The sequence below is a fragment of the Onychostruthus taczanowskii genome, unplaced genomic scaffold (assembly GCF_017590055.1).
Source record: "Onychostruthus taczanowskii isolate IOZ18803 unplaced genomic scaffold, ASM1759005v1 scaffold7, whole genome shotgun sequence".
Taxonomy (NCBI): Eukaryota; Metazoa; Chordata; class Aves; order Passeriformes; family Passeridae; genus Onychostruthus; species Onychostruthus taczanowskii.
The window spans coordinates 9403876-9431820 of NW_024504786.1; the positions used below are offsets into that span (position 1 = coordinate 9403876).

The 27945-nt window shown below is 48.4% G+C and overlaps 1 protein-coding gene across 3 annotated transcripts in view; it reads right to left on the reverse strand.

The window, feature by feature from the left end:
• Positions 1–27945, reverse strand: part of PTPRF (protein tyrosine phosphatase receptor type F) — a 376830-nt gene that overhangs the window by 58067 nt on the left and 290818 nt on the right. For 2 of the 3 annotated variants that reach the window (XM_041421647.1, XM_041421649.1), the window contains exons 8-13: positions 15947–16216; positions 12620–13201; positions 11924–12057; positions 10801–10945; positions 5296–5601; positions 2245–2438 (exon numbers count right to left, since the gene is read on the reverse strand). In XM_041421647.1, coding sequence (XP_041277581.1) covers positions 2245–2438; positions 5296–5601; positions 10801–10945; positions 11924–12057; positions 12620–13201; positions 15947–16216 — 1631 coding nt within the window. The remainder of the gene's footprint in view (positions 1–2244; positions 2439–5295; positions 5602–10800; positions 10946–11923; positions 12058–12619; positions 13202–15946; positions 16217–27945) is intronic. The other variant, XM_041421648.1, reaches the window with a different exon arrangement.

The window sequence follows — 27945 nt, forward strand, 5'->3', positions numbered from 1 at the left end:
TGTCTTCACAATGTCTGCAGGAAGCAGATTATGTGGTACATACCTACTCAAATCAGCAGACAGCCTGGCTAGGCAGGAGGAGGGGCTCTGCCTACCTGTCCAGAGATTTTCTTCTCTGACCCCAAGATTTTGAATCTATGTAATTCTCTCCCTGTGCACTGGTATAAATGTTTGTGAGTGTTTATGAGTACTGAACTGTGGCCATCTTCATCCTGTGACCTTCAGGGGCAGGTTTACCAGTGTATCTTTTTGTTTTCTTTCATAGAAAATGACTCTTCCAGGACTACTCATAAAAGTTTCATCTGGCTGCTTGCAAAGACACGCACTGCTGTACTGAAAGACGGCAGCTTTTACAGGGTTCTTCAGGATCTGGAGCAGATGTATTTCATCACAAGCACAGGTCATGCCTGGCTTCTCAGTCTTTTGGGAAATAGAGATCTCTTCTGCCAAGTCAGTGAAACCTCTTCCCTGCAGGGTCGTCATTAGTTTATCCCAAGAGTGACATGACTTTCAGAGTAGACACTTCTCTGCAACTATCATTTTCAATTAAAAAAATTACAGTGGATGACTTCACCCACCATACACAGCAGGAAAAAATACCAGAGAAATCAAGAACTTTCCCACATAAATTCACCAAATATGGAAGACTGACAAATGGCCTGAGAGGCCAGGAAACTTCTAGGAACTTGCCTCCTTGATGCACACATTGAAACTAATGCAAAATCCAGCACTCCTTCAAAAGTTTCTGGCTGTGGCATCCTCATTCTGCACATCAGCATGGGATTTCTTTCTCTGAAATGTATGAGTAAGGACTGAAAGTAGAACTGGCTGGGCAAGCATAAAATATTTGAAAACACCAAGAAGAAAAACATTGCCAACTTCGCCCACCTGCACTTGGGACCAACCCATTAACTCCAAACTCCAGCTGAACAACACAGCCTCAATTGTTCTAACAACACAGAAGATGATATGCTCCTGGCATAAGTAAAGGGCAGTAAGTAGCTTCTGTAACTATTAAAACAAAGCAACATCTGAAACATAAACAGAGACATGCCCCAGACAACACTGCAAGGACCCTCAAAGTATTTTCTCTCTTTAAAGTTTTCCCCTTTCACATTATTACTGAGTTTTATCCTTCAGAATATGAATGGGGAGTAAAGCAGCCTCTGTGCACTGCACTCCCCACTGACAAAGCATAAATGATTCACAGCTGCATTCAGGAGACAGATCAATTAATCGTTGCAGCTCTCCAGTATTTATACCGGGCATCATTCAAGCAAGCCAACTCTGAATCGATTCCTTGGTGCTTCCAACAGCAGCAGATCCTGTTCTTCATTTATACGATTATCTTAGTTGAGAACAGCGTGGGTCATCCAGGATGAAGGACCCCTGCTCCAAAGAAGAGTTGTATTTCGTTGCACACCAAGAACTTCCCTGGACATTGGGAAAGAGGCAACTACGCATTCCTGGGCTGTGCAGAGTGCACAGCCGTGCCCAGAGCAGAGTGAGGGAAGCGGGCTGCAGCTCACAGCCAGTGAGGTATCCACAAGATGGCCTAAATATGAACAGATTGATGTGTGGGGATTGCAGAGGACAAATACAGGGGATGTGGGCCTCTTTTTTTTTTTTTTTCCTTCCTCCCAGCCTTTCCCAGACTAAGTTGGCTTCTCCTCCAGTTTTGGTTCAAGCAATGCAACACCAAGCCCCTGCCCTGCAAAAGCAGGAGGGAGGGGAGGCTTTGCTGAGCCAGGGGTGCTGTTCAGCCTGGCATGCTGTGCCCACACAGGGGTGCAGAGCCACCCATGTGCCCTACAAGTAGGCAGCACCCGGGTGGATGCTATCAAGAAAGATGCTTTGCCCTGAACATAATCAGCATCACAAAAGAAACAGACTCAATGCTTATTTAAAACTTTCTGACCATTTGTAAATGCACTGGCAAAGTGCAGTTTGCTCCAGCTGGAGTCTGAACAGGATGTGGCAGGCAGAGAGGTACGTATCAGAGAAGGGGTAAGAGAGAAACATCATCCAATACATCATCTTTTCGACAGTAATCCTTCCCTGATTAAAATTTTTACCCATGTTTAAGCCACACTTTAAGGATAAACTGCTTGCCTTGCTCAGGCAGGCTGAGTCCCACACTCTGGAGCTGCAACACGAGGCCAAGAAATACTTGGACCCAGCCAGCCTGCCCACTGCAGAGAGGGAAGGTGCCTTGCCCACCATCTGGTGGTCCCCACACTGTACCTGTGCCTCTGACAGCATGACGTCCTTGATCACTGGCTGCCCTCGGGGCTCGTTGTTTTCCAGCTTCACATAGGTAACCTGATACCCACGGATCTGCCCGTGCTGCTTGTTGGAGATGGGCAGCTTCCAGCTCACCCGGATGGCAGTCGAGTTCACAGACTCCACCTCCACCTTTCGCGGTGGGGCACTGGGCACTGCAACACACACGGGAGAACAGTTAGCAGACACCACACGACCATTGCCACTACCTCTCATTCCTTTGCTACCTTCCCCTCACCTCATTGCCAGGATGGCCCCACTGGTACAAGCTTCCTGTACCTGCCCAGGACATCACAGTGCAGTCTTTCAGTACAACCACATCCCTGACCCCTTCCCTTTTGCTCCTCTCAGTAGGAAAGAGGTAACTGTGATATGCAGGAGCACCCCAATGAAAGTCATTGTGCTGAATCAGACCCAAGGTCCGTCTATCCCTCTCATCTCCAGCAGTAGGGGAGCAAGGAAGAATACAAGAATACAGCAGAATATAAAGAATATGGTGACCCCCTGCAGCTCAGGATGCCCTGGGGCACTGGCAGGGGTTTTAAAGCCTTCTTAGCATCTTGCCTGACACAACACCTCCTCTGAGACCCATCTAAAGGAAGCCCCAGGTAGCAGGACTGGGTGCTGAGCCTCTTTTGCAGGGAGCCCTGGTACCTGCCACCAGCCAGAGCACACACATGCTCTTCCCCTGTGACAGTGAGAGGTTAATGAGGGGAAAAAGCACCATCCTAAAACAATAACCCAGAGCTCAGAGACAGCAGTCACTGAACTCAGCCAGATAAAGGGGCCTGTGGGGATTGTGACAGCTCTGGGGACTGTATTTCATGCATGGCTAGCTGAACGCTTTTTGATAATAAAATGAAAAATTACACTGCCCAGAAAATATCAATTTTCTTGCAAGGTGAGGCCCGTTTAAAAATGTATTTATACCCTATTTACCATTTGGAAAAATTACCTCCTTATTATATTTCGCTCTTGCATTGACTGTGACAAAAATGTCAATTCTAAAAAATTAGCTTCTCAGTTGTTCGTGGAAAGCTCCTTCTGGCTGAAGCAGCTGGGAGTAGAGGTGTGCATTCTCTGTGGAGGATACTGATGCTACCCAAGTGCCCAGTACCAAGTGAAGGGCCTGGGCTCCATCCTATCGCCTCATCTGCAGGACCCTTTTCACCTTCCACTGCCCTGGGAAAATCTGGAGGTTTGGAACCTCATATGCCCCAATTCTCAACACAGCAAGAAATCAATATTAGATAATTAGGGATGGATACCTGACAAGCAGATGTAATGAGTATTGCTATTTCAACCAACTAAATGGGAAGAAACAGCTACCCAGCAGGTAAGCACAGTTTTTAAGCTGCAGGGCAATTCATTATTTTTCCCCAGATGTCCTTCGTAATTGTAGATAATTTAATAAAATACAGAAAGGAGGAATAGAGCATTTCAGCAACAAGAGGCCAACTCAAGGTGTGGGAATGGTGGGGGCTGTGCTTGAACAGTTACCCCCTTCTGCCTGGAGCAGCCTATGCTGTAAACCACAATTCACTTAGTGCAGTGACCTTACACAAGCCACAGGGCTCTCCTGTCCTGGCAAGACACCTGCCCACACATACAGCTGGGAGTCCAAGTGGAAAACAAGATCCTCCCTGAGAACCAGACAGAAGCTGCATGTCAAGCTCTGCTGGCATGAGAAGGCGGGAGGCCTCAGCAGGATGCGACATGGGGATGTTGCAGGGACACAAAAAGATGTGAATATGAGCAGACCACAGTGTTTTGAGGAACTCTGTCCTGCCCCACTATGGGAAGTATGCGCTGCATCCGAGATCCAAACAGGGAAAGTTCAATTTGTTTTCAGACCACAGTTTAGCATTTCTCATTGCTGCATCATGGGTATCTACTGAGCATCAGCATGTCAGGGGAATATAAAATCACTCCTGACAGCTAAGCTGGAATGCCCAACCACTGTGCCCAAAAACTAACTGAGAGAGCTTGTTGCGACATTTCTGGGGTAACAGCTTCCCCTGGGCTACAATTCTGCTGAATGAGAACTGAAGCAAACAATACAGGCAGCCGGACACACACAGATGTGTTTGCCAGCCCAGGAATGCAGTCAGCAAGCATTCCCAGACGCCACTTTCAGAGCCATGGAGACATGGGGGACAGTGGCAGGACATTTAGGGAAACTGTAACATGTCTGGTTTCAATTTCCTACACTGATTGGGTAATGCAGAGATCATGCTTTCTTTGCCTGGATGCTCCATCTCTTTCTTCTCCCATTAAATCTGCAGCTTTCTTGGGTCAGCACGAAGCCACGGGAGCTCCTACTGTCACCCTGAGCTCTGGCACTTTCAAAGGAAATGGCTTAAATCATGATGACATAACTGACAGCTCTGCTAATACAAAGCAATTTCTCTTTAAAGCTGTCGTATCCAGTAAAGTGCTCTGTACGTGTGGTATTCTGACTCTTGAGTGGAAGAGAAGCTTTATATAAGCTGTGGCTTGCCTGGAAGCTGGAACAGGAAGCAGCTTTCCTGCAGTATCTACAACTTTCAAATGGATGGCTTTCCCCCTCTTTAGTTTGCTGGATTTCAGGACAACAAGTAAACTAAGTCCTGATCTCATAAGAGAATCTTTGTCTTGGAGAGCTCACTCTACTTTCAGTAAAAAGGAATCCACCACCACCCACAATAAAACCACAAAGGAAAGCAGAGCAATGCCTCCCCGTATGCACAGGAAGCACTGCTGACACAAACAGGACCCTGAAGGACCACGATGAGATATCTGACACAACCTGGAGGCAGAGCAAGGGCCAGCAAAACAATTCCCCAACCCCACTCCAGGGCAACTGTTGAGATCTGCTCCCTGGAGGACTGCTCCTGACAGCCTCTGGTCCTGCTTGAAAGATGCCCCCAGGTCAATGTCCCTGCTCCCTTTCCCCCCCTTTCCAGCAGCTCATTTAGGAGAGTCCTGGTTAACCCAGGGCAGTAGCTGAAGGAGCTGTTCAGTAGCACCTACCATCCTCGTCAGTGCGCACGTGCACGGGGATGCTCTCCGGTCCTGGCCCCACATCGGTGTGAGCCCTTACCCACACCTTGTATTCTGTCCATTTCTCCAGGTCCTTGATCTCCCAGCTGGAATGCTCCCGTCCAATGCCATCCACCACATGCTTGGTGTTGTCATCTCCTTCCACTGCCTGGTAGGCAATGGAGTACTGGGTGATGACCCCATTGCGGCTCTGGGCGGGCGGTGGCACCCAACTTACCCGGATGGTGGTGGAGCTGGTGCTTACACACTCGACTTCTTGGGGTGGGGCGGAGGGGGCTGGGGATAAATAAATGAAGTGGGGAGATGAAGGGAAATGAATGGAAGGACAAACCAAAATGCACAGGGAACTTTTACCCAGCCAACGGAGCACTGAACATACATGTGGACAACTGCCTGCCATCCTCACAGATCATCAAAGATGGCACTAGGGGGGCAATTTGTATTTGAAGGCCAGATGAACAGCCTGGAGATGGAAGTGCTGTTCTGCATCAGAGAACACCTCTTCCCAAAGCAGTTCTGGACACTCACTTTACCAAACACAACAAATGACAGTAAGGGAAGCGGGGCATGTGGAGGGTGTGAGAGAGAGATTGGTAGGGAGAAGAAAGATGCTTTCAGTAAAGATCTGAAGCAGATGGAAACCAGAAGAGGTAGGAAGCTGCAGAAGGCAAGAGTGGCAGAAGGGAAGTTCACACACCAGATTGTAGGAAGGCTTGTGAAAACTCACTCCTAGACAAGTGGAGGAAACAAACGTGGATAAGGAAAGCAGGTGATTGAGATTGGAGGTAGTTTGTCCTGGTAGGGTTTAAAATCACGACCATCAACTGTATGCTGTATCCTAACCAGGTGGGGCCAAGCACCATGCAGGAACAGGGGATATTGTGGTTTTGCTGCTTTGCACATGTCCCTGGACTCTGGGACTGACTGCTTCATGCCTGCCACACTGGTTACCTGCCTCAGTAAATTCCTGGCCTCTGGATTTGTACAGCGGAAAGTAAGCAGGTCTTGCCTCCTCCTAAAAAAAAAGCACCTGCAGTTTGCACTAACATCTAAATCCTGGCAAAGTTATCTGTCCACAGGAGGAGGAATGGGATCCAGGCAACAGCTGCTTCTCATTGGGATCAGTGGGAGAGAAGTCTCTCCCCCCAGCACACTGGGGAAGAGCAGTAAAACAAATCTGTGCGAGAGAAGAGAGATCAGGAAAGGAGAGATGATCTGGACAAAGCAAAGCATCTTTAGGACATCTACCTGGGTCATTCCATTCTCCAGCCTTGCAGAACTGCTGTCTGGTTGCACCAGGGCTCTGGCAGCATGGGAGCCCTCTCATGGCAGCATCAGCCCCCTGTCATTTGGCCTCACTGCCCTGGGATGCTGCAGACAGCATGCCTGCACAGAAGGCAAGAGTTGAAGTCTGGAGAAGGAAAGGAGTTCACATAGTCAGGGAAGAAACAAGGGAGATGGCTCCATCTCTCCATCTGTGGGTGCTTCTCCAGAAGGAAACAGCCCTAAGCAGAGGGGGCAGGCCATCATCACAAAAAAAAAAAAAAAAAAAAAAAAAAAGCACACTGGTGTTCTAAGACTGGAAAGCTGTGTGGCCAAGCAATAATGGAGTACAAAGTATCTTGCTTTGCCATGGCAAGAGAAAGGCAGCTTCCATTCTCCACTGCATCCAGAAACATAGAAATGCCTGAAAAAAGACTGCTGCCCTTCCCCATGCTTCAGTCCTTCCAGCCACCAATGCAGCAGAGCCAGTCTTGCAGGGGCACAGGAACAACCCTGTTTGCTCACAGATGAACACAACCTACATCACTCCACATGGCAGCATGGACCTCAGATAATTCAAGCATTCAGCAATGGTGCCATAGCTCTGCTGGGCACAGGTTGGCAGTGGCAGAAGATCTGAGAAAGCAGAGGGCAGCAGGACCTCCCAATGCCACCACTGACCTCTGCTTGCTGGGAACAAGGCCCACTTGCTTGCAGAAACAGTTGCAGAGTGCATGTAACTTTTAATGCTCCTGTGCTCAGACAGCAGGCAACATTCCTGATGTTTGGGCTCAGATGCCTGGAGAGATGAAAGATGGAGGAGAGTAAATAGTGATGGAGCTGCAAGAGACGATCCCTGAGCAGTCAGGCTGCTGCTATGGGACCTACGCTGGAGGAAAGAGAAGTCAAAGCAATGTGTGGAAGCAAACAGTTGCCTGTGTGAGGGAGGCAGCACAGGATCAGCCCTGCCATCTGGTATAGTGAAAAGGGAGCAGGGGTAAGAAGTGAATCCTCACACTCTTTTGGTTAATCAGCAGAGAAGTGGCAGGGAAGACAGTAGGAAGATATAGCACCAGATCAACACCTACAATGGAGGGCATAATGTAGACAAAGTGCATGGCAGCATTCCTCAGACAGGACAGGTGAGGCACAAGGGGCTTGGCAAACCTTTCCTTTGCCACTGTCTGCCCTTCACAGAGAGATGTGCTTTGACAGAACCTCCACAGCTTCCCTTGGCATGCAGCAGTGAGCTCATTCTCAAAAGGGAGCTTTGGATGGTAGTGTGGGCAAGTCAAAAGTTGGCTGTTGACTGGGTAAGAGTCACACATATGATGTGCAAGTCAAAAGCTCAGATTAACACTTAAAGAAAGCAAAATAAAACTTGATAACATGAGCAGGATCAACTTAAAATGCACAAGGAGTTGAAGTGTCCCTCCTGGGGCCAGGAAAGAGCAGACTGGGTGGCCAGCATGCACCCACACATGCAGATGTACCCACACATGCACACTGTGCAAACCTCTGCTGCCTCCAGGCTACTCACGACAGCCTCCCTCGATGGCCCACAGCAACTCTGTGCACCATCCAACCCACCTGCTCCTTAGGCTAGGGAACAGGCAGACTTAGGACCCACCTCAGTATTTCAAGGGAGAACAGCATTTTAATGCCAAGGCCTAATGGGCACAGAGCTGATGCTTCTGTCTTGCATCATTCCGCCTGCCTGAGGCACTGCAGTCTCCTGGAAAACTCCCCCGTGCTCTTCAGGCCCTCAAAGCAGCACTGCTTGTACTGTTTGCAGGGTGCCCAGCAACTAAGTGAGCAGCTTAGCAGGAAAGACAACCTAGAAAGCAGCTGCCTGCTCAGAAGAAGAGGTCTCAACTGTACTGCTGAAGGGTTCAAAAGGACATTGCCTCCCTCTGGCCTTTCCACACAAGCATGGCCACTACTCCTGAGCAGGAGTGCCAAAAGAAAAGCAAGACCAGCATCCTTCCCCAGCCCATTAGTGAGTCATTAGTGACCATGGGCCTCCTACCTTCCCCCATGACTGGTTTGTCAGGGACAGGAATAGAGACTGAAAAGAGGCTTTTTGGAAAGCAGGAATCTGACTGCTCCTGCAGTTTGTGTCCCACCTGAATGTGTCAAGCTCCATGATCTAACAGCCTTTCTCAGGGTAACCAGATGGAAAAGTGCGGGAAGGAGACCAATTTGAAGCTGGGAGCTGTAGTGTTTCTAGATTAGTAAATTCTAAGGCCAAAGGGGACCAACTGAACCATCTAATACAAGGTGTTGCTAAGAAAAGACCAAAGGATTTCTGCCTGGAAGTTTCTGCCAAGGTAAAGCACACCTTTCTGAAAGACCTACTTGATTTTGAGTCCCGCAGAACTCAAGGCTCCACACTGCATTGGGACTGTTCAGACAGTGGTTTGTCACCCTCACTGAATAGCTCAGCAGTAACTGCCAATGGCTTCTGTCATAGAATAGAGTGCCATCAGAAACCTTTTCAAATAGGGGCACGTAAACCAAGACCCAGGACACTTCTTGGGTCATTCTAAGGATTCTTAGGTCCTTCAGTGTGAGGAGGGCTTCACTGGTCAAACCGAGGTACTCCTGTGGCTAAATGCCAGATCTCTTCCAGCTTGCGCACATTTCTCTGACTAAACAGAAGCCAGACCAGTCAGCTACTGCACTCTGGCCAGTGAAGTGAAAACCTTAAAACCAGACTGGTGTGAGTGAGATGCCTTGTGAGCAGACAATAGGTAGAGTAGGTCATGATAAGATGTCTGCCTTGGTGAGTCCATGAAACAAACGTTTCTCTTACTTGGACTGTTGTGAGACTCTGAAGGACTCATTTATGCATGGAGCTGTCTCTGATTAAGTGTGTTCAAGGATAAGAGCATCCACTGATGGAATTAATTTACATGGCAGGAGAATTACTTCAACCTTTGCTATCAATACAAAAGCTGTATGAAACAGGTATACAAATCCCCATATTCAGAATTTGTTCTCAGTGTTCAAATATTTATAACCGCATGATCTGAACCTTTCTCCATTTTCATACCTGTCTATTGTGCAGCTCTAAGACATCATTAGCCCAATTAACGAGGTGGAGAAATGCCTGGGACTGGTATGTTAATGAAGCTGAATTTTCCTCAAAGAGAAGGTCATTCTAAAAGTGAGCAGAGCTGCTCTTCCCTGCCAGAGCTCCCTTTCTAATGGCCAGCTCACTCTCCTGGTTGCTGTGCATGCTGCCGCCCTCCCTGCAGGGAAGGCTGGCTGCCTGTGCCAACTGCTCACTCCACAGAGCGAGCAAATCCCAGACAGACGGTGCTAACAGAAATGTCTTTTTTCTCCCTTTTAATGCCCTTTGCATAATGGCAAGCCCAAAAATCGTTAGTGAAAACGAGCTTATCGCAGGGCCCTTTGATAGCCCTAATCTGCTTATGCGCAGCACTTTGAGCTGCCAATCAGAGCAATGCAAACTCCAGCTCTGTGATCACACAGGGCAGAGCCAGGATGAAAGTGATATTGCCTGGGTCACCTCATTATTGAGCCTCTCTATTAACTCAACTGCAGCTTGTTCTGGTTTCCTCTAGCACTGCAGTCCCAGAAGATGCAGCCTCACTTGCTCACACAACCCTGGCAAACAGCCACTTCCCCAAAATGACTCTTCCAGCTGCCTGACAGCCACAGGCACACCTGGTCTCACAGGATGCCTCACCTTGCCATCAACTGTATGGACCAGGAATAGACTCTGTGTAAGCAAGGCAGCTGGAATGGGGAGTGAAGGGATGAAAATCCAATGGTTTGGAGACAGTCACATTTAGAGCCAAATACCCATATGCTGCCTGTCCAGACAGCTTGCCTGCATGGGAGTAAATTCATGGAGATGCACAAACCCACTCAAATCAATCCCTCCAAAGCAATTTCTCAGCCTGTTTTACTCCTCCATCAGTTTTTAAGAATCTACCCTTAGGGAAAGACAGTATGATCAAAGGGGACACAAAGAAAACAACTTACCCCTTGGGTGCACCCACTCTGCCAAAGAGCCCTGATCCAAACCCCAGATCACTTTCCCATTTAGTCCCTCTAGCAAACTGCATGCCAGCATCCCTGCAAATCCACAAGGGCAGAGGCACTGGGCTTCTCTGTGCCCAGGAGATGGAAAACGGACTGCTTTTGCTTTGTCTCCAGTAGTGTTGAGTGTCAGGCACTTACTGGATTGAGCAGTTCTGGCTTCAACGGTGGGGGTGTAAACTCCCACCCCCAGCTCTGAGCGGGCGCCCAGACGGAACTTATACAATGTGTCTGGTTTGAGACCTTCCACAGCATATGAGGAGGTTGGGTCAAACTCCACCTTTTCCTGCCAAAAAAAAAAGGAAATATATTATATGGTGCAGTTGGAGGATACAGAAAAGCTGGTGTGCTGCCATTCTGGACCCACAAAAAGTCACAGCCACGCTGCCAAAAGTGCCTGCAGTCCTGCAGGACGCCAAAGCATGGAGCTTCCTGGGTGACACACCAGGATTCTGCAGGGAAGCAGACCTCTTCCACAGCCAAGTTACACTGTTTGGTGTCCAGACTACACTCACTGGCCTCAGAGCTTTGTGGGAATGCTGGGTCCATCTGTACAAGTTCAGACAAGGGGCACAGGACACACAAGTTTGTTTTCTCCCAATAGACAGTGTATTGCCTGTGAAACAGAGTAAAGTCCTTGTCCTGCAGCAGTCAGGATCTCTAATGCACCGAAACATTGCTGGAAAAGTGCTTGTTTTGTTGACACTTCACCTGACAGGCACTTACTTTTGGCAGCTCTCATGCCACTATAATAAGAGGAGAGGAACAGGACCACGGGACACTGTGATGGTGCCATGGCACAATTCTTGCTATGCTGTCTTGAAGCCAGCACTATCTTTGATATATCTTGAACTAGACTTCCTTTAGAGACCTGCAGTAAACGTGGAAGGGGTCTCTCTAGGCCACCTTCAATCTGCTTTTTACATCTAACCAGTCCTGGGGCCAGAGACACATGCTGGAGACCATTTCAGACTTGCCCAGAAGTGCGACTGTTCAGAGGCACCAGCAGAAAGCATGCCTCAGGGATGCTGTCACAGCATTCTGAGCCTTTCCAGTCCCAAACCAGTCACTAGCTAGTTTGCTAGCATGAACAAGAACTGCTGAAGTCACACAGAAACCAGAATGCCATGCTCTTATTGCACACCACTGAGGCAGAAGAAACACAAAAAACCAGGTGTGTTACTACCCTGGCTTGAGCACACACCCTTCCCAAGCTGATAAACTGCCATGTCCAGCCCCAAGAGCTGCCAGGCAGGATCCTCACCTGAGTGCCATCCTCTCCTTCCCAGTACAGCAGCTCATATTTAGTAATGCGTTCCTGAGAGGCAGGCAGCCATGTCAACAGGATGCGGGTATCAGACTCTGCTTCTGCCTGGAAGTCAGCTGGCTGGGCAGGAACTGGGGAACAAACACATGGTTAGTGCCAGAAGGGGCAAGAAGAGTTGCATGACTTAGCAAAGTCAGCATTTCACTTTGTGAGGATCCTCTTTCATTTCTGCCAGAACATTCCTTCTCCCCTGTACTGTGGTCTTAGAAAATCTCAGGCCACAAGCAAGCACCTCTGTCACTCAGCTGGGTGACTATGGGGATCATGCTCACTTCCAGACCCTCACTATATCCCAGATCTTTCCTTCCACACCTGTACTCAAACCCCAGAAGGGTCCAGCAGCTACACAGATGTGGATTACATCCATATCCAAGACTTCGTGTCACATTTTTAGCCACTGTATCTCAGACAAAACCGTGGGCTGTTACTTGTGCAGAGATTGATACCAGCTCCCCAGGACAATCTGACAGCATAAATCTGATGGCTGTGGGATGGGAATGCCCACCACTGACTCTGACATGCAGCCATTTGAGTACCAAGTGCAGTTGTGATGCCTGGTGCAGGTCAGACACTCAGCTGAGCCGTGCAGCACTGGGATGGCCACGGAGCCAGGCTGCCTCACCCCATACGTACCCCCTTGCTGTGTTTTGACCTGGATGATGTCCGAGGGGGGCCCGTCGCCCACCGAAGTGAAGGCCAGGACGCGGATGCTGTAGGTGGTGCCTGTGATGAGGCTGCCCACGGTGGTGAGGTGGCTGTCGTCAGTGTTGTGCTTCTGCCACATGCTCAAAGGTAGGTGCGGGTCGGTGGTGTAGTAGACGCGGTACCCTCGGATCTGTCCATTGGGCTCCTCTGGCTGCTCCCACTGGACCAGCATGGTGCTGGCACTCAGCATCCGTGCCTGGACTTTGAGGGGTGGACTTGAAGGAGCTTGCTCTCCTGTCCGGGCCTCGACCAGCTCACTGGGGGGACCCCTGCCGATGTTGTTGACTGCGATGACCCGGAACTCGTACTCTGAGAAGGGGCTGAGCCCACCTATGCTATAGCGGGTTGTTGCCACACCATCCACCTCCTGGAACTGGCTCTCCAGGGATTTGGGCTTGTACTGGATGACGTAATATGAAATGGGGTCAGAGTTGCCTGAATCCCAGGTGAGGGTCACGCTGGTAGCTGTTGTTTCAGTCACTAATGGCTCTGTTGGAGGTTTTGGCAATGCTGCAATTGGAAGGCAGAGAGGTGTGATTTAAATAATTCAGTCAGCTCAAACCTTGCAATGTGCACAGGGATAAAAATGGAGCTGCCACCTCCCATTAACATTCTTCTTTAAAAGGCAGAAATCATTTCATACTCTATAACATGCATTTTTATATTACCATATATTGCTTGAAGTGGTTCTTAATGGAAGGATAAACAGAGCAATCATGTTATTAGATGTGCTTGACGCACTTACCAGCAGCAGGCTAAATAAAAGTAATTCAACAGGGATGCAGGAATGTTTCTGTCATGGGGGTTCACCCGGCAGTGGGAAGATGCTTGCTGGGCTGGGCTGGCCCCAGAAGCCAGGTGAACAGCTGATTTACACACTAAAGCAATCAGAGCATCAAAATAATCTGGAGTTATGCTCTTGCTTCCAGAGAGACAGTATCTTAGGCCAAAGGGAGTTCATGGACAATGCTGTTAGAAGGGTTGATGGGGCAAGGCTTTGTAAGTACTATAGAACATGCAGGAGAGATACAGACAGAGAAATTACCAACTTTCATACGCACTATTTCACTGGTGGTGTGTCAAACTGCAACCAGACAGCACATTGTTACACAAGAACTCTGACAATGATACCTCTCAAGTGTCAATGAGAATGCAACTACTGCAAGCACACATTTCCAGATTTATCATTTTACCACAAGAATAAAGAAAAAGAATGACTGTGTGTGAGAGAGATTTGCAGAGTGCACAAATAATTTAGTACAATGACTGAATTAAAATATACAGTAAGTTTAAACCTCCTACAAACCACTCTAAAGTAATTAGTGACTTGTAATGCAGCCGTGCTTGACAAGGAACTAGGGAAAATGCTCAACCCAAATTAAGATACTCAAGAACTTCATTCTTTGGCAAAGCCATCAGGTTTCTAGTTTCCACATGGTTCAGCTGAGCAAGGCAAGCTCCTCAGCACAGGGCATGCCTGCTCTGAGTACCAGAGAGAACGCATTCTTCAGTGCTACTGCAACATGAATACTGAGAAGATCATTAGGGGCTGAACTGGCATGGGAGGGGAGGGCACACAACCCACAGCCAGACACCCCACCACTACCCATGAAAGATTCAGGGAGGGCAAACCCAACCTGCACAGTATTATGGCCTGAAAAAACATATTTCTTACAGCATCCTAGAAACTGGCAGCCCTCCTCAGGCTTTCAAGGACACATGAAACTCCTTTTCTTTTGAAGAGTCAAAAGTTTGACTCCTGACAGCTATTGGGTGTGCAGCCTCCATGTGATCAAGGGCAGATCTGGTACTTTCAACACACTTGAGTGCAATCAGTTCTGTGTAATCTTGCTTCTCCTGTCTGCACTGAAAATGCTCTGCTTGCCAGCAAGCACAGGAGAAACAACACTGGGTAAAGGAGTTTGGGACAGAGGCAGTAAGATATCCAGAGTAAAGGTGTACAAAAAACAGACAAGGACACAAGGAGGAAGGTGAAGGGCTAAAGGAGCTGAGCAAATTGCTCCCCTGCCCCGGTCCTGAGGCAGTGAGGGAGCGAGGCAAAGGCATTCCACCTATGAAGAGGTAAATGCTGCGAACTGTCAGTGCGATGGTGCAGTTCTCACCTTTTGCCTCCAAGACCAGACCACTATCCCATCATGGCCCTTTTCTCTGTACTCTCTTGTGTATCTACTATAGCGAGGTAGCCGCTGTGCTCTGTATGAAAAGAGAGGCTGGAAAAGGTACTGATGAGCAGGTGTTGTGAGTGAAGGGAGCTGGGTGCGGCTAAGGTTAAAAGCATCCTCTGGCTAGCCAAGAGAATTTCCTGTTATCTCCAGGTCAGAGAGGGCTAACACTCAATTCTCTGATGTCTTCAAGCAGGAACTCTGTGCAAAAGGTGGCCATAGTGCAGGAAGGGGCCTGCAAGAACAGACAGACTCAAAAGACGACGTATCTGTGGTAATCTGAGCTACAAATCAACTGCAAGCAGAGAAGGAAACAGATACTGTGGCTCTCATAGGCCCCAGATGGGAAAGGCAGGACACCTTCAGCCTTCAGCCTCCTGTTAGTGGGTGGATTACCCTGTGGTCAACAATTGGCAACAATATCCTTTTTGGAGCAAAGCTACTTGTGAAATGTCAGCAGAAAGTACAGCTGAAGGACAGCAACACAAGAAAAAGAAAAGGAAAGGGGCAGAGCAGTAAGGGAAGACATTTACAGAGGATTATGTAACAAATTTCAAATGAACTCATATAGCTCCTCCCTGCAGGAAGGGAGGATGCTCACTCTGTTGAGGCTCATGGACACTTCACATTGCTGGGCTTAACCTTTTTGCCTCACCCTTGCTGCAAGAGGACATCTGTGTGAACAGCTCTCTGACTGCAGACATCCATAAACCCTGCTCCAAGACACCCATGGCCCACCACTGTGCAGAGCTGATCCTGCTGATTCACTGAACAAGCCAGACATTGCTGAGACCAACACAGATTCAGGGAGATTCTCTCATGGCATAACAAGGACCTAGCCTGACACAAGCTTGTCCACCATGCCACTTGCAGGGAAAGAGAAAATGACCTTCAGAGCGAGTATCTCATCATACTGTGAGCGGGAAAAAAACAAAGTTGTGCGTTTGGGAACCTCCCTTGCAAACTGGAAAAGTCACAGAAGAGAGCAGTCAATTGTCTGCAGCCAAAAAATTTGGCAAAGGGCTACTTTGTTGAAACCCAAATAGGAGCACTGCAAATAATAGTTCCTTACCTTTGACAGTGATCTGGGCTGTGGCTTCAATCATGCCAAGGGAAGAGATGGCCACACAGGTGTAGTTGGCAGACTGCATGATGTTATTCAGCTCCAGGACATTCCTACCGACGGGCATCTCATCTTCTTTGGTCAGCTCCTCCACACCAGCCATCCACTTCACATAGGGCATTGGAGCACCTACTGCCACGCACGTGAGGTTCACGCTCCCCCCAGGCATCACCTCGTGGTTGCTCGGAGGGATAGAGAATCGAGGAGCAACACGCCGCACTGAAACAAGGAGGAGACAGCTAGTAGGGTCACAGAACCAGCACAGAGTACTCAGTTGCACTGCGGGGGTACATGAGGGGCAGTCAACATTTTTGCCTGTCTATCCCTCAGGACAGATAAAATGAAGTGCAAAAGCTGTTCACTACTTTGCCAAATTGCACACACTTTGCTATCCTTCCTTAGCCACTGGCATCTTATTAGCAGAACTCATTAAAGGATGGCTCAATCCATTCCCTCCAAACATAGCCTTTTGAAATCATATTACTAACATGAAACATTCCTCCATTAAAATTACATCCTTCTAATTAGAAAGCATGCACAAATGCCAGTCATACACTTTGCGCAGGGCCCACTGAAGCTCTGCAAAACGGAATCACCTGCTCAATTTATTAGCTCTGGAGCAAAGCAGCCCATTCCCTAAACCTCACAGGGTTTGGGCAGGGGCAGCAGAAGGGTTTCTTTTTTGAATTAGCACACGTGTGCTGCTAAATAAAATATAATTCCTTTCAAAATGTAACTCAGGCTCTACCTTGGCTCAGAAAATAGTCACCCAAGCTGCATGACATTGTCAGGGCGTGAAGAGATCACCTTGCTGGGCAGGAGAGAACTAATCCTGACAGATGTGAGATCATATCCATTTTGACAGAAGAGAGCTGGGCTGGCAGAACCTTTCCCACCTTCGTGGCAGCTCTTTGGGAGATGTATTCCTCCTTATTGCATTGCACAGCTTCTCTCCCTATCAATCCCTTGCTGGGTATTTCATTCAAGACTTATTTGTAAGCAACTCTCAGCTACAATAAAGCTCTAAAGCTGCCTGCCATATGCATTCCCGTCAGGAAAATGACACTGAGAAATGAGGTCCCTTCTTCAGGGTTAGTGTTATGGGCCTATTTAAGCAAGGGTAGAGAAACAACTGTGCTCAGTAAATCTTTGTCTCCTCTGGGCAAGCTCATTTCAGTCTGTAGTTAAAAAGGGAAACTGCTTGGATGTGTCTTGCCCGGCAGCTCTGCTCTCCTCTAGCCTCCTCCACTGGAAAGGCAGCCCCGAGCAGCGGCCGGGGTCACGACTGACCGGCTGCGAGGAGCCTCTCCTGACAATTATGCTGCTCCATCAGTGCACTGGGCTGCGGGGGCAGCGACTGCCACAGCATTGGGGGCAGGTGGGAACGGGGCAGGAGCCTGAGCAGGGCCAGGTCACAACAGGCCAGGGGTGTGGCCAGCCCCATGGGCGATGGGGGCCTGGCTCCTCCAGCGCAGCATCTCCGCAGACAGTAACGCTGCTGACAGCCCCGTGAGCCGCAGAGGTGTCAGCTCTGCTTGCCAAGCTGGCTCTACCCAAATCAAATTTCACTAGTGCTCTCTTTGATGATTCATCCCCAAACCATCAGGATTGCAGAAATAGACTGAACACAGAAGCCCCCACACTTGCATGTACAACAGAGCTAAGACTTTGTGATAAATTAAACAATACTGTCAACATCGTGTGTGTACTACACATCGTCTCAGTGACAAAACAGGGCTCATTAGCTCCTTACCAGCCAGGGTAAGGATAACTTAAGGATAACGTCTTCCTTTGCTTTTTTTTTTTTTTTTTTGAGTATATAAATCCAAAGTCTTGCTGGATGCTTCTTTTAATCAATTATTAAATCTCAAATCAATACCCACATGAGCAATCACAAGTGAAGTGTTACCTGACCAACGGAGCAGTGCTCCCCAAACAAGACAGAACTGAAAGTGTACTCAAATGCTATGCAGTCATGAGAATACAGACTTAACCTGATGGACATGGCAATGGTTTAACATGATGGCATGTATTTCCAACCAAAGCATCCCAGCACCAGTCATTAAGAATCAGGTTTATTTTCCAATGAACATGGCATCAAATTATTCCAGGCAGAAGCTGTTCAAATTCTGTCCCCTCCAAAGGACCAAATCCACCCACCCAAGCTGTATTAAAACAGGAAAAAAAGCAAATTTTGAGGATAATGCCATAGGTGTGCACAGAGCACTCACACACATGCACAAGGCAAACAGGCTGGCAGGCACCAGAGGCCACTACAACGTCAGACAGACAGTGGTGGAAGGGCAGGACAGGGAGAGGGAAGGCACACAAGTACTCACATACAGGGACCTGGGAAGACAATAAACTGGAGGACACAAGGCCATGCAGAAAGGTCAGAGCATGCACAAACGGATTTTCTCTTCCAGTCCTGTGAGATCAGAGGCAGCACAGCCTGCCGCAGACTCCCCAGCACCCCACACTGTGTCCCCATGTCAATGCCTGCTTTCAGGGTGCTCCTGGGGCTGTGCGAGTCCCACTGGTGCCGTGTCACCCTTGGTGTGTCCTGCAGAGGGGCAGGACCTGTGGTGGCTGTGCTGTCTCTCGCGAGGGATGTCAGCAGCTGACACCGCCCGCTCCCCGGAGGGAACAGGCACTTCACGGGGCTCAGGGCCTTGCAGCAGCACTCTGCAGGGTGATGGGAAGTCACTCTCCCCTGCGCCACACACATGGGAGCAGCAGAGGTGGATGGTGCATTCCTGTGCTTAGAAAAGGGATGAATGGCAAGGAAAACTCCCCTGTGGATCAAACAGTATGAGACCCCCTCACCAGCCTTGACACGGGCTGTGCCTCCTGCACACCACAGCCTGCAGATGCCAGGAAGTTGTGTGGAGCCTCAGCTCTCCAGCCTGGCAACAGAGGAGTGCTTAAACAGGCTCCTGTGGTGCATTCCTGCAGCCCAGAATGGCTGAGCTGCCTTCCCCTCATTTGCACACCGGCAGAGCTGCTGAGATGGGCTCGCTGCTCTGCACCAGAGAACAGCAGTGCCCAAGGCACCCAGCTGCTAAAAATACATGCCCTGTGTAGGGGTCAGCTCTCTACATGGGAGGTGGGAGGAGGTCAGGGCAGTGCCTTCAGTAAGAGATCTAGCCCGGACACTGCTCAGTCAGGAGTATATGCAAAGGAAGGGACCGGCTCCATCAGCCTCCCATCCTCTTGGGGGATAATTGGCAGCTTCTTGTCCCAGTCAGTATGGAGGGAGAAGGGGAGATGCTGTCAGTTAGCATTAGCAAGAGCTGGCACAGCTCTCACAGCAGCTTGCAGAGCACCATCAACACATTCCTCGGGCTCAAGCCAGCAATTTAAGTTGCGAGCTTTTCTAGCATAAGAGTCTGGTAATAATTTAAATCAGTGTAACTCCTCAAAAAGCAGCATTCTTAGAATTTCTGTCCAATTTACAAGTCAAATCACATGGGTTATTACAGTCCATGATTCTACCTTAAGTGCTCCAGAAAATTTTGTTTTCTTCGTTTTTTGCAGCAATGAAATTTCCCTTTTAATTACAATTTTCTTGACTAGAATTTGCAATAATTTTTTTAATCTTCTTTTTGGATAAGGATCAGAAGAAGGTGGTTCAGAGGTTTTGCAAGAACAGCACAGGGAAAACTACTGTGAATATTAAAATTATTTCAGTGGACAATACTATAATTCAGGGGTTTAACTAAACCTGCAGACTGTCAAAAATGAGATTCATTGTAATTCATCCCAAGAACAGGCATTGTAAGGGCTCTGTGCTAGTGCACTATTCTGCACATCTCCCCACTGAGAGCATTCCTTAGGAAGTGAAGTGAAACTCGGAGCAGTGAGCAGTGAGCGCAGTGCAACCTGAGCCCATGCCCTGGATCTCACAGGACCGGGAGAAAAGACAGTGTGGAGTCTGGCTCCCGACTCACAGGGGAGACTGCTGGGGGGAAGGGGGGGAGCAAGCAACACTAGAGCCACAAAGGTTGAGAAATGTTAATAATTCAGCATGCACTAACATGCACATTCCTTGCCTTGAGAGCAAAGAGCTTCAATCGATTGCCTGGCTCCTTTCAGCACGGGAGTGGCTGTTTCCACACGTCTCAGGTTCCCTCCGAGGGTGAAGTTACCCCTTTGGAGAACCAGGGACACCCTCCTCCCTGCTGCTGGCTGCAAAAGCTGTAGGCTCTAAGCCCAGGGCTCTCAGGCTGGTGTTGTTAGTCCCTCTCATGTGCTGAGACACTGCTGGCATCCAGTGAGGCTCTGCTAGAAACACAAAGTGCCAGGAGGATGGCCCAGGCTTCCAAAGTCGTGCAGCGCTGCTAGGGAAGGGGGAAACCAAATTTCCAAATTTTGCTGCTGGCTCCCTTGGTCACACAGTACAGCTTAGCAGATGACAATGCTAACAACCCCTCCCTCTGGTTTGCAGAGATCCAGTCACCTCTATTTGCCCACTCCTGCTTCAAGGTTTCCTTTGCACCATGCCTACCTGGCATCTAATTCTGGGCCTCATCTTTTCCCTTCCTGCGTGCTCACTGGGTGCTGCCCCACGGTGATGGAGAGCTGTGCTTGTGCTCTGCATGCTTCTCTGCTTGTCTCTGAGGCAATTCCAGCTGCTCAGGTCCTGCACCACTGTCCTGACATCCTCTCCCCTTTGCTTGTCCTCTGCACAAGGGAAGAGCAGCCTGAAGTCCTTTTTGCTCTGAAGGAGAACTCGGACTGCCTGGTCTGCTGCTCCTCTCCAGTCCCAGCACAGACAAGGCAAGGTCAGGGGGTTCTGCTCTAACCTCCCAGCTGGGATGAGCAGCAGAGTGCAATGCAGGGGCACATCTCTCAGAGTGTGAGACTGTCCAACTTCATTACTCGAGCCAGGCGAGCTGAAGGATCCCTGGTGAACAGGGTGTGTTCTTGCCCTCGCCAGACTGGTCACCTGCCAAAACTCCTGCCTTCCTCAGGAACCACCTCCTCCAAGTCAGGAAGGAGTGAATTTAGGAGCTACCCTCAAATATGATCACTGGTCTGCATGGTTTACTCATCTGTAGACACCTTTCATCTCTCCCCAGTGCTATCATTTTACGAAAGGACTTCAAACGGAAAGGCAGTTGCTGAAGTCTCACAACCTATTGACAGAACCAACAGAAGGAGAGGAAAAATTGGAACCAGAAAAAATGCATTTACAGTCTAATCTTGTGCTCAAACAATGCTGTACTATTTATGCTCCCAATGTATCCTTGAGTGCTGACATTTTATAGACAATTTCCAAAACAGGGCCTTGCCATTTTTGGATTATATTTCAGCTATAACTTTTAGGTCTAATTATTTGTGCTGACAACCACATATAAAAGAGGATATATCATTACAGTGGTGCAGCACTGGAGACACATCAGCATTCAGCATACTGACATACTAATAGCAAAGTAAGGGAGAGCAAGATTGTGGAGCTCTGCAATTTGCATTTGCTCTCAGAAATTTCTCTGATGAAAATAACACAACATTAAGGAGGGGAATAAGAGAAAAGATCCACTGTATCAAGATAAAATAACTTGTTAATAAATAACCTTGTAGCAGTCACAGAGCAATAATTAAATGCATGGGTTAGCAGTACATAGTTTTAAGTAAAGCGGGAAAAATGTACGATGTAATTATCAGTGCCAAACAAATTATAAGCATGGCAAACCCCAATGGAATATTTAGAAACTAATTTCTGGCTTCACATTAAATATTTGTGTATGTAGGTATTTTTGGTGGAGTGGGAAGGAAGGGTTGACACAAAGAATGAGAAATTCTTCACTCCTGCTGCCTTATACCCATCCTCAGCTGCCTCCCCTCAGCTAAACCATGTGGCTAAAACATTTAAGTGCCCTGTCAAAGGTTTAGTCTCCAGAGGTGTCTCAGCCATCACAGCAGTGCTTCAAATTCACTGAAATGTGGAGGCTTAGGGCCTCAGCTTTGATTTCCTCTCTTTTCTTCCTTGTTCTCATTTTTCATCATTGTCTTGTGCTGAGGTAATTTTATCATCCACAAAATCTATTTTTAGAAGGTAAACAGCAAAGGTCCTGTTCCTCAGTACAATCTAAATGAGAGCACGTTCCAGGGAGAGAAATGGGATCGAACTCAGTGTACTGAAACAGCCACTATGACAATTCGTTAAAACTTGTTCCAGTGATAATCATGAGACAATTCATCCAGCTGCCTGATAGTTTGTGTGAGACAAGCCAGGGTCTTTTCCCCATGGCAGCTGGAGAGCAGTGTGAGCATCCCTTACCTTCAGTGTGTGTGGAAGGACAGACCCCCATAGAACCTGTTCAGTGAAGAAATCATCTGTGGAAACTAAATCTACGTTTCTGCCAGAAACACCAGCTTTCCTCAGCATGAAATCATGAGTGCCTTGAGCTAGGTCTGGAGCTAGATTTAATTTAAAGGCTGGAGCTGCCTTTCAATACTGTCCTTTATTCACCTCTGTCTCTCTGAAAGCAGCAGGACAGAGCAGAGCAAAGCACCGACCAGGTTTTGCTGAGTGGCTACACGCTCCTGTGCATGTCACCATGGGCCTCCCTGAGCCATCTCTGGTATGGCTGGGGCCACTGCCAGAGCTCCTGGCTCGCCTGCCTGCCGGAGGAAGAGCCAGCCAGCCCCAGAGAAGCAAGGAGAAGCAGACCTGCTCGTGTAAAGGGCTCTTGTCTGAGCACGGACAGAGCATGGAAAACGGGATACTCCAGTGCAGGGACTGCTGAGGAGCAGGGAAGTTGCCTCAGCACAAGGAATCTGGATCTCAACGAGCTGCACCTGCTGCCTTGTGGCAAGGGAGGGCAGCATGCTGGGTTCTCCTCCAGCTGAGATCAAAGTAAGCTTTTTGCCTCTAGAGAAAGTTAAAACTTTTAAAGCTTCAGGAGGAATTAAGGCACACATACTCTCTAGCAGCTTGTGAAGGGGACTGCTCATTCTGATCTCTGCTTCCAAAGACTGCTCTTGCTCTCCAGCCAGAAAGCAGCAGCAGTTTAGAGGTATTACACTTGCACCTAGCATGAGTAAAGGGTTAGAGAAGGACCCCACACAGAGCAGCATGCACTTTTTCCTACCCCGCCTTTGACAAAACTGCTCTGGCTGGTATTTGCATGCAAAATATTCTGTGCACTTTAAATCTCAAGCAACAAAGGCATGCAAGCGAAGTATCAATGCCATCACCAGAGTCACAGCAAACAGTAAGCAGATTTCACCAGGCACACGGTGGCTGTGCCTGGAAAGGAGGCAGTCTGCAGGGCCCCCTCCCCTTTTGGGGATGGCTCTCCTCTCCCTACTGGAAAAGTCCCATCTGACGTGGTGTACTGTAGATGGATAAGAAGTGAAAAGGACCAACCTTCTCGCTGATCTGAGAGATGAAAGTTTGTTTTGTTTGATGGCAGAGTGCGATGAAGATGAGGAGGGAATAAAAAAAGACAAGGAAAAACACAGAGAGTAAAAACAGGCCAAGCTTCATCTGTCCGCACACCACTGAAACGACAAGACAAGACTACAGAGGTCAGCCATGACTTCCCACCACGCACACACCACTCCACGGCAGGGACAAGAGAGGCCACACTCGCACTGCTCTGGCCCAGAGCAGGCCTGGCCCCTCTGCCTCCCTGACCCACTCACCACTCCTGTTGGCAGGGCAGAGGGGACCGCACATCCCACACATCCCCATGTGGAGGGTGCTCCGGGGACGGCCCTGCTCTGGGCCAGATGATGGACACACAGACACGTTTACATGTGCAGAACACTCACACACACAGAGCAAAGGACTCCAGCCATTACACATGTGCTCCCATACACCCACTCCAGCTACAGAGAAGATGGTAAAGGCACTTTAAACCCATTGACCACACACTGGGAAGACCGCACATGGAAATCCGAATTTTATAAAATATGAAAGAAATGCTCCAAGTGGTGAATCAAAAAATCTTCTACCATGAAGAGCTGTTCCCCCTCTCCAAACAAAGAGCTAAATGCAGCAGAGAGGTATTAGGCAAGTGACAGACACATGCAGTCTCAGCTGGGCTCAGTTTTGAGAGCCTTATTGGCACATTGAGCTGCAAGTGAGAGATGGACAAGAAATCAGAAGGACAAAAACACCCAGAGAATTGAGCAGGTCCCAGTTTTTGTTCCTGCGGGAGAGACAGCAGAAGGTTAGTTGCATTTTCCTTATAGACAAAGGAGATCTCATTTCTCTAGCAGGAGTGACCTCACTGCAGCTACAGATCTGTGGCATACCAGCTGTAATCGAACCCTCGCTGAGAGAATACACAAATGGATTTGATAGTTAAAGACTGCTTATGAGTCACATTTTTGATGGGGGAAGGAGAAGGTGGGGGAAGGAATTTGCTTTCCAGCAGAAACACTGCAAATTAGAGAACAGCATGTGGCATTATACAGTGCAAGAGTACAGTAAGCCATTTCCAGCAATCAGAGGACAGGATTTTAACCAACACTGACACAGTACAGGCAAGGCAACAAGCTACCAATAACAGCTACCACAGTGACCTATGGAGTGTAATGGAGTTTGCTGGAGAACAGCAAAACACTTATTTACATATTTTTCAATTGAGCTGATACAAAGGAACTTGAACTAGTCAACTCAGAGCTTAACTGGCCTGTGAAGGCCACATCCAGTGAGGAGCCCCACCAAGACATCTTTAACACAGTCATAAGCTTGAAGTCCAGGTTTCCTCCATCCTGCTTTAGGAAAGGGATTTACCTCTTGCTCTACAAAACCTTAGCATAAGGCTCATTTGATCCTGTGAGACCCTTGATGGGAGGGAACCTCTTTATTGCTGCTCCCAAGCCAGCACTTTATTTCCTAATCTAATGGAGCGTATCACATCTGCATGGCTTCAGAAGGCAATGAGGGGCTCCTGCCTCCTGCTCAGCTCTTCCCAACAGGGAGAATTTGTTTCCTGCCCTTGCTCAGGAAGGACAGTGCTTCTGGCAAACCAGCTGTGCTTGTGGAAGGCTGCATTTCTGGAAAGCAGCACTAACATTGCAATAGGGCAACACAAACTCCAAGTGCTGCCAGCGTGGACCTACCCACTGCACCCACTGGGACTGTGAGACTGAAGGGCAAGAGGCTGGTGAAGGGCGTGAGACTGAGGGATGATGCTGGAACAGCTACAGGAATACCTGTTCTTGCTGCTGAAGACCCCAGAGCCACCCCCTCTCCTTGGGGGTTGAGAGACCCTGGCCAGACCAAGGGGACTCACTGTGGTGCTACTTGGCCTGCCTGGGGGCAAAGTGAGGGGTGCTGCTCCAGCTGGGGGACAGCCAGCAGCTTTGTTCTGGGGAATCTGGCAGGGATCATACTGCATCAGTGGGCATGGACAGGAGTAGGCTCCAGCAGTGACTTTCAACAGGTGTTGACACTTCAGATTAGAGCTGGAAAGGTAAGGAGACACATGTGAAACAGACTAATTCAAACAGATAACTTTCTGGTTTGTCAAACAGAACAAGTTTAGTACCTGCTATTTGTCATTAATTGCTGGATTATCTCTTAATCTCATTTCATATTAGTGGTTTATTAGCAATAAAAACCAGTAGCAGGCTATTTTGGAACAGCTGTAAAGCAAGAGGGCAGAAAGTTCTCTCTGCTCTTCCCTTAGTTGAGGCTTAAACAGCTGCTGCTTTATCTGAGATAAACCTGATAAATGGTAAATTGTAAGTTTCATCTCCTTACAGGTTCCATTCACATGATCCCTTATTTCCAGTTCTCTACCCATTTTTACCCTAAGGTAAAAAGCATGTTTTATCAATGGCTTCTCGGCTCTTTTACAGAACAAATGACTGAGCAGTGATGGTAAATAACATCTGCCTCTCCACCATGCAGGGATAGAGGCAGAGGATTTAAGCCTGGGGTTACCCAGAGTATCCCCTGTGCAGAACACCATGGCTCACTAGGCATGCTACTGCATCCTCACGAACCTGAGCTGCCTGGCACCTAAGCTGAACATGCCAGTCTAAGTGCAAGTCAAGTCACAGCAGAGAAGCCATCAGAGGATAGCAAACTCTAGAAAGTAGAAACAGGGCTCCATTTGAGATCCAAGCTGAAACAGCAAAGAAGCAAAGAGCAAGGCCATATCAGACACATGTCTGCCAGTCCTGACTGTCAGATGGCTCTCATGATCTACAGGCAGAAATTCCTATGACGACTGAATTTGGCTTTTACTCTGCCACAGATGTGCTTGTCTGTGAAGCAGCAGCAATACTCCAACCAGAGCAGCTTGTTGCAGAAAGAATGAATTTGGATTTATGGGAGGCTCTGCTTTTGAATAGTCTTGGTCATTAGTGACCTGAACCAAGGCAGGGGGCCGTGGCCAGAATATGAATGCACAGGTCTAAGAGTTTAGATCACCAGCTCAGACAAAGGAACACATTTCCAAAGCTTTTCCAAGTGGGAAGCTAATAGTTCCCTGAAAGCATCAAGAAAGTTCATTATCCCAAGTGGTATTGCAATTCTACTGGAACTGCCCGCATCTGTCCTGTGTGAAAACCCTCTGGCGCTATGCAAGGCATTAATATAAAGGCCAACCCATACACTTTGGAATCCAAAAGACAGAGAGGTTAACAAAAACCCAGAGGGGGATGAACCTGTTCCTGCTTATCTCCAAAAGCACATCTTGTGTCTCAAGGATTCCACATAAATCAAATTTTGTCCTTTACAGCTTTTAGTGGTATAGCGGAACAAAAGGACAGATTGTCTTTTTTACGCCAGATTACATGAGAATAAGACAACCTTCCATTATATCAGATGAACAATGCTCTCATGCCACAGTGATGAGTATATTCCATCCTAGAGAAACAGACAGGATGCTCAGGGTGCCCGACCATCCTTTCCCCATTCATAGTGCACACACATGCATGCATGAATTCAATTATGGGCAGAAATCTCAGAGCACCAGAGATGTATTTCTTAGTCCTTTGTGCAAGTGGATATGGAAGAGGAGGAAATGGACATTTAGTTGGCACAGATATGCAGGCCTAATTGTTCCACAGATGTCTGTGCAGGTCGTGGGGAGGAGGGGAAGGAGGCTTTCAAGTTCATTTCTGTGTTGCATTATCATATACTGAGCCACCAGTCATTCTCCTTCTATTTTCCATAAAGGTCATTTTACAAATAATAAGACTTGAGCCTTGCAATGCACTTTGAACCATCAAAGGACTTTGCAAGGAACAAAATTGTTAAGCTTATTTAGTTGAGTTCTACAAAGCACATTGGAATCTTTAGATGGAATGTGCTAGCTGAAGGACAAAGGACTATTATTTATTAAACCATGATCATTACAGCATAGTAGAATGCTCACAGAAACACACTGATAGTGAACACACTTCCTTGCCAGGAGAAAATACGACAAAAATATTCACAGTAATATTTGGGGAGGAGAAAACTTGTCAGAAGCCGCCCTGTGCTTCTCTGGCTCTGAAGCTGACAGCACCACGAGCCACAGTGCCGGTGTCATGTGTGGCACAGCCCCAGCTGTGCTGGCCCCAGCCTGCTCACAACCAGCCAAGAGCACCTGCCCACACTCCGACGTGGGTCACAGCAGCACGGCCACAGCTTCAGCCTGGAGAAGCACCCGGGGGCAGAGGAAATGAAATTAAAAGTACTGAAATCCCATAAACAGGAGTGCACTTCCTTCAGCAGCGTCACTGGTCTCTGCTGCACTGCAGTGTTACTCTGAGGTCAGGACTGTGCAGGGACACAAGGACATGGTGGCCCTTCAGAGCCGCGGCCCCCTCGGCCACGTGGCAGCTGCTGAGGGCTCCGCTCTGCGGCCTCTATCGCAGCCTGCCTTTGCTGCTTCTGATGGGCAGCAGGCAGGGTCATCCAGTCTGATTCAACTGCTGCTTCGTGTTTCCTGTCATCCAGGCGTCTCCCTCACAATCTCCGGTCTCTGCTTGTC